The 16,767-nt window shown below is 34.6% G+C and overlaps 2 protein-coding genes across 2 annotated transcripts in view; one reads left to right on the forward strand and one right to left on the reverse strand.

Moving 5' to 3' along the window:
* The window catches only part of LOC143246436 (uncharacterized), a 35,105-nt gene extending 18,475 nt beyond the window's left edge, over positions 1–16,630 (forward strand). Inside the window, exons 7-11 of the mRNA XM_076493148.1 lie at positions 1,851–1,973; positions 3,248–3,457; positions 6,674–6,773; positions 7,848–7,923; positions 10,271–16,630. Coding sequence (XP_076349263.1) covers positions 1,851–1,973; positions 3,248–3,457; positions 6,674–6,773; positions 7,848–7,923; positions 10,271–10,295 — 534 coding nt within the window. The 3' untranslated portion in view covers positions 10,296–16,630. The remainder of the gene's footprint in view (positions 1–1,850; positions 1,974–3,247; positions 3,458–6,673; positions 6,774–7,847; positions 7,924–10,270) is intronic.
* LOC143246439 (uncharacterized) lies at positions 11,703–13,091 on the reverse strand. The gene is made up of 2 exons (XM_076493159.1): positions 12,809–13,091; positions 11,703–11,833 (listed from the first exon to the last, which is right to left on the reverse strand). Exons 1-2 carry the CDS (start codon positions 13,089–13,091, stop codon positions 11,703–11,705), a joined length of 414 nt encoding a protein of 137 aa, XP_076349274.1.
* Positions 16,631–16,767: the final 137 nt, after the last annotated feature.

Raw genomic sequence — 16,767 nt, forward strand, 5'->3', positions numbered from 1 at the left:
ATTTTCGATGCACTAGAATTATGTTTATTTTTGGGAAGCGTGTGTTTTCTTATAGCAAAGCCACATCGGGCTATCTGTTGAGTTCCTCGAGGGAAATCGAACCCCTCATTTTATCGTTGTAAATCCGCTGTACTAGCGGGGGACTTTTTGGAAAGTGAACAAGTAAAATGTAACGTGGAACTCAATCTCAAGTTTCGTGTACATTTGGCTGGTGAAATTTCCATCACTCTTAGAAAGCAAACTTAATATCATGAGTGCACTATAAAAACTTTCAAACTTAATATCCTAAAAGGTCATGAGTGCACTATGAAAACTTTCAAAGGGCATCATTAGAGAGCGCCTCCAGTAGAACTGTGTTCATAGAATATTTAAGGTGTTTTAGAACTGAATAATTTTAATTAAAACTCGTATTATAAGATCTTTTATAGAATGCCCCCAGTGGAACAGGAGTATGTCCACAGACTTGACACCGGGTTTCGATACCTGTGGTGGGTAGCGCACAGATAATCCATTGTGTAGGTTTCTGCATCATTCCAAACAAACAAACATTAGAGAGGAAATCAAAACCACACCTCAATTGTTAGCATTAGTATCATATTTAATTTCCTCTCTCCAACGTTTACCACATGTAACACTTCCACCATGGGTTTCGATTTCCCCCTACAACTGCGAGATTTATCCCAATATAACAATCTTCATTAAACACTGCCTATGTAAATGAAGTAATAATGATTGAGGAATATTTGTGAACATAACATATACAAATTCAACAGCTTAAAGTAACTTTTGAACCTATTATCTCTGATCTGGATAATGTATTAATGCTTAATACTTTGAATGCCAACGTTGACTATAAAGTATCTGTTTTACGTTTTCACCGTGTACGGTGTATGGATTTGTACATTTCAATGCAAGATATCATGTTTTATTGAAGTTTCACTTTCCAAAGGTCTAAGCGCTGACCCTTGAAGCTTTGTAATAACTGCCTGATCCAAAATAAAATATCAAATACTGTTATTTGGTAAATTTAGCCCACTATTACCTTATGTAACACATGGACTAAACGCACATGTTAGAGAATTCAAGATTTAGGTGTGATTATCTGCAATTTATAACATTTACATCCAATTAAATAGCAGGGTTGACTGATACGATTATAAAACTCAAACACTTAAAATTCTGACCGTGTATAGAAGCATATCGTGGATCAAGTCTTCAATATTCGGATTACAATTTATTTCTATGAATTATTTATTTGATATAGCCCGCTACTAAGTGAGGCATCGCGAATAAGAAAATAAAATGTACCTGCAGAGGATATACAGTTTAAAATAACAATTGGTTAAACCCGCTGTAAAGTATAAAATACTATCTTTTCAACCATTTTTAAAACAGTTTACAAATACTTTGAACAATACTTCTTTTACAATGAAGTTATTTATATTTTTGTTAAAATTCGTTCTTTTTTGTTAACCAGATTCAACGTTGATAATGTTTTCCATAAAATGTCCAACACGAAGGTCTATATTTATACTTTCAGCACTAGCTTTGTTTCATGGAACTTTGCTTTTTACCTTGCGAGACAGCAGTTTGGTTCTCTAATATGATTATATAAAACCTATTCCAGTTGGTGAACACGTTAATCGCTCAACGTATCTATATATTTCCTGATCCTCTGGGCAAATATATATTTCTATTAGCTAAATACAGAGAGATGATGACAAAAACACTTTTCCTTTAAAACAATGTAAACCGTGTTCTCATTTGTTTAAAATGATTAAGCAAGATGTGAATATGAATTATATTAGAATGATATTCATGACATAGTTTATATTTCAAATAATTTACAGGCCTTCGGACAACTGTTCATCAATGACGATTCATTTTTAGGAGTCATATCCGGGTTTACTGGGTTGATGAATGCCGGAGGAAAGTTTTTTTGGGGTTTTTTGTTTGATAAACTTGGATTCAAGGTAAATATAGAATTTTACGAAAAGTAATTCATGTAAGTATCACATAACGTTCCTTTATTTTTCTCGGCCTATGTAGAGTGTATAGAAATGTGAAAAATAAATAAAACACATCAGTTGTACAGCTGAAAGGTAATAAAGTCGAAACACATTCCGATATTAAAGTTTGATGAAAAAGGTTTAGATGTTTTAAATCTTGTTTATGCACAAAGCTACACAATGGACTATCTATGTCCTGCCTAACACGGGTATCGAAACCTGATTTCAAGCGTTATAAGTCCACAGACATACCGCTCTGCCACGGGAGGGGACTGTTTTATATCAAGTTTAACCATAAAACATTCACTAATTTTCCTGACTTTCACGATGTAATACTTTAGGTTGTTTCGTATGGGGTTCATGCATGTTAATGCTATTTTCAGTTTCATATTAAAATAACAAAAGTTCAAACTGACTCTGTTTTCGTTGGTCTAACAAATTACTATTTTCTAGAACGTCAGAAGTAAAAACGTTATTGCAATTTGATAATATAAATAGTATCTCAGCCATTACTGATGAAGCCTGATATTAGATGAAAGACCTCTTCGGCACTGAATGTAGCAGATTTAGTGTAATTAAACTGTAGTATTTTCACTCTCCTTTATTTTCACTCAGAAGTTCTTCGGATTGTAATAGTATTCTTAGTCATATCTAACAGTACCTTTCACCTTCTCAGACTTAGAGTGGTCTAGTTATCAGCATACTCCAACTGTGAATCTGAGGGTTCTTTCCCTATCAGCAACGACCTACAAGAAATAAAATGTCGTTGGAATGGCATTAATAAACTTTTTATGTTAAAACTTCTACTGGACTAGATGAGGATAGAGAATGCCACATCAGACTATTTAAAATTAACCTCCTAATTATACTCGAAATAGTGGATACAGTATTTATTCCCTTTTTTTGAGAGAGCAAAGCAATACTAGACTATTTGCTGCGTCCACCCCGGATAATCGAACCCCATATTTTAATGTTATACGTACGTAATATTATCTCTATCCTATTGAAGAACGAATGGCAGTCGAATAATAAACATGGTTATCTATTTTTGCATACTGCATTAGCTATTGCATCGAGATTAATTAATGAAGGTTTGTCATCTCTTCTGAAAAAAAGTGTTTTTCCAAACGTTTACAATTTTATATTTCTTACTAATGGACAAATTGGTGTTTAATGTGTTTAGAGGTCCAAGAAAAAAAAAAACTGACAGATGTACGAACAATTTTCCTCTATAACAGACTGTAATATGCGTCATCATCTTTTCATCGTCCATTATTATCGGAAGTTTTCCTGCTTCTCAGTACGGAGGAAAACCGATGTGGGCCACATGGGTTCTCCTACAATATTTCTTGTCATCCGGAATCTGGCCAACATTTCCTGCTGTGACATCACAGGCCTTTGGGACCAAACACAGTGGAGCCATTTATGGACTTATTTGTGGACTACCGGTAAGTAACAATTGTCGAGTTAAAGTAAGGAACGTGGTCAATTTCACTAACTTTTCCAGTCAAAAAGTCAGAAACCAGAGGATCCAAGGGGAAAAGGGGGTCAAGGGTCAGACACCCTAACTTGATAGCCTGTTGTTTCTTATAGCAACGATTTCTTTTAAAGTATAAAAATAAATAACTTGACAACGTATTTTATAACCAGTTTATGCGGTGTAATCATTTTAACTTGACCTCGCCAAAACATATTGACGCTTAATATCAACACTACGCATGCGCACTTGCAACCTGGGACAGGAGTCTATAGTAAACTGATATGGGTGAAGACACTTTTGAGACCAAATAGTGTTTTGCATACTGCCGTGAAATGAAACCTTCCAAATATTTAGAGTCGAAAAATCTAAAACAAACATGTAGCCGTTATTCATTGAAATTCCTACTTTTTCTGTTTTCAGTATTTATTTTTCCAATAATAAGTTTTCAGGCAGTGTGAGCAAGCTAAGTTATTTACAGTTTCAAAAAGGTAACACTTCACGCGTAGATGACCAAATTCACTTTGATTGAGTTAAACTGTAATTTTTGGATCCACTAACGAACAGACATATATAACTGTCTTGACATTGAACATACGTGCAACTATTGACTTTTATTACATAAGGAGTATACATTGATTATGTGTATGTTAAGCAATACCGCCTTCGTTAGTGAGGTGTTGAGCACTTCTACTGCAAAGTGGTTCAAGGCTCAAAAAGTTAGGAAAGTGTTAGAGATGGTTTCCTTTTTTTTCTTTTATAACAAATTTGGCACCATGATACTGAGCTAAAATACGATCTTGTAGTTCTAATAATGGATCAAAATATATTAAATAAACACAAAATAAACCAAAGAGTCTTAAAACTATTCAGTTCCTGAACTCCATGTTTTGTCGGCTTTTACCTTGCTTAACTTGACGGCTTTGAAATCATTTTAGTTTAATAAGATATGAATCCATTCTCCAGTTAGATAAGTTACAGATCGATCCCTATATTTTATACAGATACTTCACTAATCAGTGATGTCGAGAAAACCCACTTGTAGAGAAAAATATATATGTAAAATCAACCAACAAAAGTAAATATATCTCACGAATCAAAAAATCACGAAACCATATACTGCTGCATGCCATATATTCCCGACATAAGCAGAAAAATAACCAACATTTGGCAAAAACTAGTAACAAAATATGACATTCCAGTTAATACCAAATTTATTGAAAAACCAGGCACAAAACTGAGGCCTATACTACGTTAAAACTACACTGACAAACACCACACCAACATTATTTATAAAATACAATGTGATAACTGCCACAACTTCTATATTGGAGAAACAAGTAGAAAAATGGAAACCAGATTCAAAGAACATAAAAAGTCACCTTCACACGTTTTCGAACACTGCGAGTCAAATAAACACAACATAACCATAGAAAACATTCAAATACTAAATAAAGAAACAAACATAAACAAACGCAAAATTAAAGAAGCCTTACTTATACAACAACTCAAGCCCAAAATAAACCAATACAAAGGAACACCTTTATACCTGTATTAAAAATAATATAATAAATAATAATAATATAATAAATAATAATAATATAATAAATAATAATAATATAATAAATAATAATAATATAATAAATAATATGAAATTATATATTCAAACATCTAAGCACGCCCCTACATTCCGACACTCAGTTACACGACCCCTTTCAAACATGTGGTCAGCTTCCGGTCAGTTACCTCTTCCTTTCTTTGTGAACCTGACGATGATCGAAGAAGGTCGAAACGTTGTTCACTCCTCTACGTAAAACATTTTCTCAACCCAAACGAGCCGTTTTTACACATATATATTTTGATACTTCACTACTTTATACTAAAATGATTTTGAATATGCAAATCAATAAGTCATGTAACAACCGCAGCCTGTAGAAAGGCACAGTTGAATGGAATAAATTAGAACTAAATTTCGATGTTGGTTTTTGTTTCATAGATAATGTGATGCTATTAAAAATTGGTCGCTTTTTTAAAAAGGTGTGGATGTAAGATATTCATAAGCTCAAATCTTGAAGATATGTTCAGATCGGAGATTTAGAATTTCCAAGACTAAAATATCCCTTGCACTTCACGGCATTGGAAAACACAGGAATTATGAATAGATTTAGGTATTAGGAGGACCAGCAACAAAACGACTTGTAGCAAGTCGTACCCTAGTCATGTTGAACGAAGCTAAATATTTTATAAAAGATGAAAATTACTAAATACGAATGTGTGTAGCAAAAGTATCTATGTGTTTTAGGCAACGGATCATAGCAGTAGGATATCCATATATGAAAGCGACACAGGTTGCTTCCTCGACATATCAGTTAAACTTTCATGTACCTCAAGTAACTGGAGAATGAAACGGGTAATCATGCTATTTTGTACGAAGATTATGGAAGTCCTGCATGGAGGTGTGATGAGCTTTCGACATTTTGAATTTCAAAATACTCTTGGCCCGGCACGATCAGGTGGTTAAGGCACTCGACTTATAATGCGAGGATCGTGGGTTCGAATCCCTGTCGCACCAAACATACTCGTACTTTCAGCCGTGGAGGCGTTATAATGTGACAGTCAATCCCACTATTCATTGGTAGGAGAGTAGCCCAAGAGTTGGCAAAGCGTGGTAATGACTATCTGTCTTCCCTCTAGTCTTACACTGCTAAATTAGGGACAGCTAGCGCAGACAGCCCTCGTGCAGCTTTGTGCGAAATTCCAAACAAACCAAACCAAAATACTCTTACGGTAAGTGGGCAAACATTCATAGGAAGAAAAAATATTTCAAAGTTTTAGGTTAAGAATTCAGCTAACTATGGCTTAAAGTAACTGAATAGTAAAGGCTAAAAATCACTGATTACCAGCGGATTGATAAACAAACTTGACTTAAAGGCAGTCTGAATGTGGATTTCTCCGATTAAGATGAGATTTAGAAATTCAGTATACGAGAAGTTCAGGGACAACAACATCTTATCTTTCAAGTAAACAAAATATTTAGTTGATTTGTGTTTATTTATAAGAAAACTTAATCGCTTAAAAATTGTATTTAATTATTACACACGTAAACTATGTTTGAAAGAAACGAAGGCAATGCTTTGTTTTAAGAAATGGTTTTAATAATATAACTTTATCATATTTTGTTTTTCAGCAAAGTTTGAACATCCTGGGGACAGTAATTATTACAAAGCTTCAAGATGAGTTTGCATGGTATGGTACATGTGGCTACGTTAGTGGGCTTGGATTCCTAAGTAAGTGTTTTTCAAGTGAGAGGTTTCCGTATCTTTTAAGCCTAAAAGTTAGGTCACATCCAAGATTCTAGTTTGAATATGTTATATTTCTTGTATTGGTGCGTAAAAGGCATTGACGAAGCTGGAAAGGTTATTGTCGTTTTACGTCTTTTCAACCGTTATGTTTTGGTTGGATAACAAAATCAAACAAAAAACACGCAATACTTTATTTGTGTACTATATATTTAATGTTAAATATTATAAGTGAAACATATCGGTAGAAGTATTTCAATAGATAACTACTATATTTAACACCCATACAGTTACTGGATAGAAAATTGTCTATTAATGTTATAGTCTGAGTAACTTTTTTATACTCAGTCACTAGGGTAAGTGATTAATAATTTAAAATCTAATTATTATTGAGTTACCAATAACTAGCTAACAATTTCAACTACAGGATAAAGGAGTGACCCGGCATGCCCTGGTTGTTAGGGCGCTCGACTCGTAATATTAGGGTCGCAGGTTTGAATCCCAATCGCAACAAACATGCTCGCCATTTCAACCGTGGAGGCATTATTATGTAACGGTAAATCGCACTATTCGGTGATAAAATAATAGCCCAACAGTTGGCGGTGAGTGATGATGACTCGCTGCCTTTTTCTGGTATTACACTGCTAAATTATGGACGGCTAGCTTAGATTGCCCCTTTGTAGCATTGCGCGAAATTCAAAACAAACAAATAAAACAAAGTGAAAGAGAAACTTGAAGATCTAATGGTCTCGGGTCTCTAAAAAACAGGTCTTAAAATATGTCTTCCGTAATTTATTTTTCGTTATAAGTGTCAGTGCCTAAAGAATAGAATTTTTTTTGAAAAGGATAACTACTTTTTCAAATGCAATTTATTTTGACAAATAATTAAGAACTAAACCCGTGAAACTTAACTTTAAAATGAACACTCGCTTTAATCCTAAGTGAATAAAAATAAATATAGATAACTTAAGAAAGAAAGCTAAAAATAAAAACTTGTCTGGAGATGATAACTTTACATTTTTATACTCTAAAAAAAAGTCACAATCATTTTCGTATATACAGGCTTTATACTGATGCTGTTCTTCCCGAGGGACCCCGAAGCCAAAAAGAAGTTATTTCTGGAAGAAAAACGAAAGAAGTAATAGTAATTTACATCTATATTTTGCAGCCAAAATCCTCTCTCTTTTTTTTTCCTTTACCATAAAAAAAACCTTTTTTAAGCCATTGTAATTTACATTCGCCAGTTAGATTTATTTTTATGTTTGTCATTCAGGAAATTATAAAATACAAAACGAACGAACAAGTAATGTTTCAAAGCAGCTTAAAAACGTATTTTAAATAACTCTACATTTATGTTGTTTGTATAAAAAACGACGGATGCTCCAAAAGTTTTGTTTTGTTTTATGATCACATGTTTACAGTTTTCTAATGTTAGGTTACTTTAAATAGAAATCGACATTTTTTATTTCTATTTCGAGATTCATTTTATTTTAAAGCTTCTATAGCAACGAAGTCCGTCTTTCCTGAACAAACAATTCCATCAAATAATTCGTTTAGAAATTAAGCTTATGGTCATAATAATTTTGTTTAAAATGTACCATATTCTTTAGAAACATCTATAGCCTGAGCATAACTTTTAGGGTAAAAACATGACGTACTTTTCCCATTAAGCTTTCAGTTGCCTGTCTTGGAGTTTTGTTTTATTTATCATGTCATCCTCCAATGTGGGACAACGGTAAGTTTATAGACTTACAATACTAAAATCCGGAGTTCGATTACTTGTAGCAGACACAGCAGATTCTCCTGTGTAGCGTCGCTATAACACAAACAATATATTACAATATTTGGCTTTCTCGACCCTCTTCCATTTCGCAAAATGTCCATTGAAATTAAATAAGTAATAAAATCTAAGTCGATGAAGAGTTTAACAATGATTTATGCATACTTACTAAATTATTTATTGAGAAATGTCGAATGGTTATAAGAAGGTCAAAAAGTTAAATGAATCTTATCTGAATATAAAATTGTCTTATGTAGGGAAAATAATTACCTAAAGCTTGTCTACAGTACACACACCTAAAGTAGGTCGGTCATCGTTGAATAACCTCGATAAAGAAACTGGAAAACAATACTACATTTCTTGACTTTATTTTAACATGTTTACGGTGCACTTTATCTTGTTACTACTTTTCAGCAGCACATAATAAAAGACATATTTACTAATATACACATCACATAGGTAATACAAAATAAATTTGAGCTGTTTTCTTAAAATTTTCAATTTTCCGTCCATTCATCTCGAATCTTTTAACATTATAGCTTTAAATATTAAATTAATAACTTCCTATGTAAGTTTAGAAAATTTAGAAAAAGTACGTTTTCTGAAACTATTAATCAGCTATTTTAATTCTAATTGGATAAAAACATTAGTCCATGCTTCGAACCCACGTACAGCTCCCTCGAATCAAAAGCATTCTGTGATACCAGAGTAATTAGAATCTTGTTTAATGTGTGTGTTTTCTTTATCGCAAAGCCAAATCGGGCTATCTCCTGAATCCACCGCGGGGAATCGAAACCCTGGTTTTAGCGTTGTAAATCCGGAGACACACCGCTGTACTAGCGGGGAGCAGAATATAAAAAGATGTGATTAAACATAGGTTGTTTTTTTTTTTACTTTAATATGATAAAATTTCTGTAATAATTTTCTCTACAAATAATTTTTATGTGATTATCTTACTTAAAGATAAGTTTTACGTGATAACTTTTTATATACAATGCTTTGTGTGATTACATCCTGTACAGGTAAGCTACTAACTTGCAATCAGCATTACCGTTAAGCGTTGAGAATTTCTAAATTACGTAACTAAATTGTTATTTGCACTATTTTTCAACAAGCTTCTCCAAAAAAAAATTATTTTGTTTAAAATTATAAGGTATAATTTATATCATCAGTTGATGTTTATATTGAAGCAATAACTCAAATAGATTACATCTATATAAATATAATAATACTGTATGTTATCTGACCACGTAACTACATCGCAAGGTGAGAATGAGCCTTCACCATAGTTCGTAGAGAGGTTCATTGGGTTGATGAGAAAATACATACAAATTTTCAGTTTTGTGGTTTTTAAGAGCGGTTTCTTTTTTTTTTTTTTAATAACATATAATGGAGGCAAAGTTTCCTATCCTGGGATAATGTTTCATTAATTACGAATTTACATAACTCCGTCCAGCTGATTGGAAATAGAGTACTAGCTTTATTTAAAAAATGTGAGTTTACAAGCAAGAATTCGTGTTGTGTAACGATTATTCGGAATCAATTAAATATTTGCATATATTATAATTTCAAAGTTGCAATTTGTGTTTCTGGTATTATTTAGAGTTATACAAAGTGCAACAGCAAGAAATAATATATACTAAATATTGACATATTTAACAACAACTGTATTTCATTTCTGAAATATATTTATTAATTGTTTCAGGTCGGAAGATAAGAAAGCTGAATAGGTTTCACCAACGGGTTTGAGATATTCCTTGTTATTTTACAATAATTATGTAATAAATGTAATCAATCACCAATACATAAACAGCTATGATGTTTCAGCTTGTTGTTTGTTGTTGTTCGATAGTAAGCACAAAAGTTACAAAAAGGGCTAACTGTGCTCTGCCCACCATGAGTATCGAAACCCGATATAAATCTTCAAACATACCACTTTTCCACTGGGGGCTCATCGTTAGCTGTGTATATAATAAAATTCAGAACAAGGGCTGAATATCCCACATTTTGTATATTGTGAGCACTGAATTCTCAATTTGAAGAGTTTCACTACGTGCAGGCCCGAGGGCTGTCTGTGACACCCATCCCAAATTTAGCAGTGTAAGTCTAGAGGGAAGGCAGCTAGTTATCACCACCCACTGCCAACTCTTGGGCTACTCTTTTACCAACAAATAAGGGGATTGGCTGTAACATTATAACGTCCCACGGCTTAAAGAGCAAGCATGTTAGGTGTGACGGATATTCGAATAAGTGACCTTTAAATTAAGAGTCGAGTGCCCAGTGCCCTAACCACCTGGCCATGCTTGGCCCACTTCTCTAAAATCAGAATTAATTCGCTCTTCATAAATCGTCGATAAAATATTGAGTTCCAAACCAGATAAAAGACTCAATGTTGTTTGTACAATTGCAAGACCTTTGTATATAAATCATTATTTGTAATAACCGTTATTATAAATTGTATTATTATTTGTTATGTTGAGATATATTTGTATTAAGAAAGATTGCTTGTTTTTGTTGTGTTTTTTATTTCGAGCAAAACTACACCAGGGCTATCTGCGCTAGCCGTCCCTAATTTAACAGTGTAAAACTAGAGGGAAGGCAACTAATCACTACCACCCACCACCAACTCTTGGGCTACTCTTTTATAAAAAAAATAGTGGGATTGACCGTTACATTATAACGCCCCACGGCTGAAAGGGCGAGGATATTTAAGGTGACGAGGATTCAAACCAGCGACCCTCCGATTACGAGTCAAGTGCCTAAACCACCTGGCCATACCGGGTGGTTAAAAAAAATAGTGAATATTAAATTTAAAACTTTGTAGAATGGACAGCAACTGCCTGTTGTGGAGACACGAGTTTAGAGGACGACGTTTCAAAAGTCTTCCGCCTTTTGGCTTCAGGTCAATGTGTGTGAAAGACAAACAAACCCGTGGCAGGTGTTTAGTTTTACAGAAAGATGAACTTCCCAACTGGGATGTTCAGGAATATTGATATCCTTCTTCGCCCCGCTCGCGATAGAATTTTGATATAAACATTGAAGATTTGGATTAAATTTTCGGTCAGGCTTGTTTTCGTTTCGACTTGGTTGATACTAAAGATTGAAAGTAGTGAATCAAGGTGGCTGAGAGAAAGCAATCAAGGCCGGTGACGTAAGGTTATCCTTGCGTTGTTCGATGACGTGGATTCGGGACTGACTTGTCTGAAGTTCGGAAAAAAACAAGTCGACGAACTACCACTCAAATGTCCCATGGTCAGAGGACCAAGAGCTGGAATGTGAAAAACATCAGTAATAATTAGTAAAGTGAGTACTGTGTTCATTGTTAATTTATGATGTTTTGGAAGCCAAGTATGTATTGTATGAGGATACTGTTTTGTGTGGGGTGCTTGTCATGGTGTGTAATTTAGCGTTTTAGGAACTACGTGTCTTCGCGTTCTCATGATAATTGTAAGCTACTGTTATAAGACGATCCTCGCGTAGAGGTATGTTGCAAACTTCGTGTATGTAGTTAATTGAAGTGTATTTGGGTAGCCTGAAGGCCATTCTTAGGACTCTGTTCTGTTAAAGTTGAAGTGTTCTGTCTATGGATTTCAGTGCATGTTGTATGCGATTTGAGCGCCGTATTCAATCAGAAGGCGAACGTAGACCTTGTAAATTTTGATAACATATTGGATGTGCATTCTTTTAAGTGCAGTGATAAGTTTTAAGTGATAGATCCCCTTACCAACAGATTTGTTGACTATTTTGAAATGTTGCGTCCAGGAGAGTCGTGTGTCAAACATTGCGTTCAGGAGAGTCGTGTGTCGAAAGTTATTTAACATAGGAGTTCAACTTAATTGTGTTGTTGTCTAATTTGAGATTTACTTTTTCAGGTTTTTATGGTGTTTCTTAAGGCTGTGTCTGAGTGCAATGGCAGTGGTTTTGTGTGGGTTTAACAGGATTCTCCAGTTGTTACACCAGTTAAGTATAGTATTAAGTTATTCTTGTATTCTGCTGCTTGCAATTGTTGGATTTCGCGAAACACTCTAGACAATTATGTCGTCAGCGTATTGTGAAAAATATGTTTATGTCAAGTCCTGGAAAGGTATGTTATTAACAAAAATTATGTACAGTAGAGAAGAGAGAGCCTTGGGGTACACCCGCAGTGATATTGAATGTTTTATATAGAGTATTGTTTATGTTAATCACTTGGAATGGAAGACAAGAAAAATCAAAGAATCATTTTATATTAACACTACTAAACCTTCACTAAACAGAGATTCCGGATGAGACAGAGGGAGTTGTTGTCTTCGGAGTTGAGTTGCCTGAATCTGGCAATTCTTTCGTGTTCTTTCTGGCTGGTTCTGGACTCGGCGGTATTTCTGTAGTTTTCCGTTGAAAGTTGTCCGTTGATTGTCTATGTTGTCTGGGCACTTTATTTGACCACGAGTTGAAGGATCGGCGATGCGGGCGTTCGGCTCTAAAGTGAAATATGTGATAGTAACACCCGTCACGTAAAATATAGTCACTATCTTCATGAAGTACATAGGTAGATTGGTGTTCCTGGAGACAATTTGATATACAGCATGTAACTTGGCCTGAATTTGAGATTCTATGGCTTGTTTGATTTATTCTGGCTGTATGGTTGGGTCGACGCCTCTGAGGAATACTGAGTAAAGGCTGACAGGACTTTTGGTTGGGGAACAACTGACTTTAATATCAGTGTTCCATGGTTGGCATAGATAAACTTTATCAGAGCGAGTAGCGGGCTGTATAAGAATTCTGCCCCGGCGTAAGATTCGTGTCCTGGAAGGTTCGATGGTTGCTCTTGGATTGGCTTGGGCGATGAACGAGGCAAATTTTAGCGGCGTAAGGTGTGACGGTAGACCGTCGACAATTACCGGCGGTATAACTGGCGTAGTTGGTCTTTGCGTCTTGAACCATAGAGATATCAGTACGTCTTGCTCGCTCTGTGACTAGCGTGGAAATCTCTCCTCCTGTCATTGTGTTGTGGCCTTTGTAGTTTTTATCCCAGTAAAAATGTGATGGGTGGAATGTTTCATTGTGTCGTGGCATATGTAGCTCATACGTGTAAATTACCCTACTTTTGTTTTATATATCGATTATTTCGTTTTCAAAAATAAATTGATCAATATATTTTATAAAGACTCGCTTATGCAAGTAGACTTTCTTGCGACAAGGATTTTAGGTAATGAAGTAAATTTTAAATTGTTATTCAATGAGTTTACTTCATAGAGAAATATTCATTATACAACTTGTCTGTTTAAGCATTTGAAAAACACAGTGTTTTATAATGATCATGGTATATATGTAAAAAACGGCTCGTTTGGGTTGAAAAAATATTTTACGTAGAGGAGCGAACAACGTTTCGACCTTCTTCGACCTGACGATGACCGATATATATTTTTCTCTACAAGTTGGTTTTCTCGACATCACTGATCATGGTATGACCTACATGAGGTACCACGCTGAAAAATACCCACTTAGAACTTTAACTGTAGATGTAATTAATGGGAGTAGTTTAATATGTATTTAGGGTTAATGATTTCTCCTCAACTCTTTAACTAGCTCTTTAACATTTAGTTAACAAATGTTTAGTTATCAAAAATCAGCTTCATGTAAAAAGTAACTTAAAGGAACGATCCCAAGTTTCCTCAACACCACGATCTTCCTCATCCTACATTATTTTAGGAAATCCTAATTTTTTTAACATTAAAGACTGCCCTGATAGCATAACATTTCCAGGTCATTAAAATATCGATAATGTAGTTATTATTCAGTTATAAATAATATTTGAAGATCCAATAAATTTCAAGAGATTAAAACAAAAACTGAAGTTTGTGCAGTGATAAATATTATAAAATAGAAATAATTGGCATCATAACCAAAAAAGAATCATCGTAGTCCACACACATAGATATAATCACTAAAATGCTGTAATACGACACCGAAATAACTTTCGCTTGTGGTGAAGATTTGGAGATGGCCTTGATATGTAATGAGTAACGTTATATCACTATAGATAACAGGGATGTGATCAAATTCCACATCCACTCCTTCACGTCAATAAGACCCTGACCTTCATCTTTACACTCTATTTCCTCACTTTTTTCTAATATCAACATGCTTTGACCATAAGAAGTACAAAATATCAACGTCTCCACAATACTTTATGAACTTACCCAAAATATTTTAAAGGCATTTACTATCACTGGATAGCCTTCATGTGAAAAACACAGTCAATTGTAATGGCACTAATTTATTAAGTGGTTCAGAGCGAAACGACCATGTGGTTGATTAACGCCGATTAACGAATTTTAACATTCCAAAATAGAAACGCAGATAACTGTTGTACGTTAATCATCAACGTAAGTCAACCAAGATTTATCTACAACGTATTGTTATTGTCTTGTAAGCAAAGATGTACTTTAAAAGTTGCGATTTAAATGCCGAAGCATTAGAGACCTAAGGCTTAAAACTTGCATAAAAGTAATGTTGATGTTTAAGAACACAAACAAGTGAAACATCTGTATTTATCGGCCGCTTGATGTACGTTGAAAAATTGACTTAAAAACTCGAGTACTAATGAGCTTAAACGTAATTAAGAAGAAGACAGTGGAGCTACCTTCAAAATAACGTACAAATTAACTTCAGAGGGCTAGTAACCTCCCTATACAAAAATGAAACTTACCAGCACAAGCTTTCCACCTACAACAAATGTTCAAAATATAAATAATCAACTAGACCATCAGCCGTGGGGTCGTTATAATGTACGGTCAATCCCACTATTTGTTGGTAAAAGAGTAGCCCAAGAATTGGCGGTGGGTGGTGATGACTAGCTGCCTTCCCTCTAGTCTTACACTGCTAAATTAGGGACGGATAACGTAGATAGTAGCTTTTCGCGAAATTCAGACAAGAGCACAGAAACCCCATTGTGTAGCTTTATTATTGACTTCAAACAAATCTAAGCCTATATTATTTTCACTCGAACAGATCGTTTGAAAACCATCACCCGGCATGGCCAGGAGGTTAAGGTGTTCGACTTGTAATCCAATGGTCGCGGGTTTAAATCTCTGCCACAACAAACATGCTCGCCCTTTCAGCCGTGGGGGCGTTATAATGTGACAGTCAATCCCACTGTTCGTTAGTAAAAGAGTTGGCGGTGAGTGGTGATGACTAGATGCCTTTCATTTAGTCTTACACTGCTAAATTAAGGACGGCTAGCGTAAATATTCCTCGTGTAGCTTTGCGCAAAATTCAAAAACAAACAAATATGTTCTCTTAAGAAAAAGAAAGGCAAAAATCGGTTATGGTACTTTACATAATTATCTGGGAACTGATACGATAAAGGCCTCTGATTTCTTTGTACTGCATTCTAAACATAGTAGAACGAGAGGACACAGGCTTAAAAAAGAGAAGCTAAGTTTCAGTTAAAAAATTTTGTTTTTCTAACCGGATGGTTGACTTATGAAATGAGTTGTCGTCGGCAGTAGTGGAGTCCGGCATTTCACAGGAGTTTGAGAAGAGAAATCGGTGATTTTCTGAAAAGTAAAGTACGGGTTTAAATTTTTACTTTTCTTAAGGATGGGTCTACAAGGACGGTCTTATATTTATAATGCCCCCAGTGTCACAGCGGTATGTCTACGGACTCACACCGCTAAAAACCGGGTTTTAATACCTCTGATGTGCAGAGCACAGATAGTTGATTGTGTAGCTGTGTACTTAATTCCAAACAAACAAACAAACAAAAATATTTTCCAATTATGTAACTTTATTATTATTTGTTATTACTTGCACTCTATCTCTTCTACAAAAATACAGTGGAAGGGTCACATACTGAGTGATCCAAGTTGCTTTATCTAAATATTTACTAGTGTCCTAGCCACCGAACTTTTTGTAGTGACGTAACGTACAGAGTGGAACAGCGTATTTGTAAATTGAAAGATATTATTTTGGACAAGAAAAAACAGTTATTCTTATAGTTAACCCAGGTAAATATTCACGCGAATAAACTAAAGTGTGTATAATGACAGAAGAATAAATGGGTCGTTAGTTTGATGCTGAACAGTTTTATATTTCTGAAGAAAATTTTGTTTTCTTCCCAATGCATATATTACCCTTCCTTTAATTCATTAGACAGAGCAAGATAGTGGCATGTTGCTTGTCATTCAAACAGAGTAAGATATTTACGTTATCTCACAA

The sequence above is a fragment of the Tachypleus tridentatus genome, chromosome 3 (assembly GCF_004210375.1).
Source record: "Tachypleus tridentatus isolate NWPU-2018 chromosome 3, ASM421037v1, whole genome shotgun sequence".
NCBI lineage: Eukaryota > Metazoa > Arthropoda > Merostomata > Xiphosura > Limulidae > Tachypleus > Tachypleus tridentatus.

Coding starts and splice junctions, on each gene's coding strand:
- LOC143246439 (XM_076493159.1), bottom strand. CDS start 13,091: ATGTACTTCATGAAGATAGTGACTATATTTTACGTGACGGGTGTTACT. Junction 11,834..12,808: donor GGAATCTCTGTTTAGTGAAG/GTTTAGTAGTGT, acceptor TTCACATTCCAG/CTCTTGGTCCTCTGACCATG.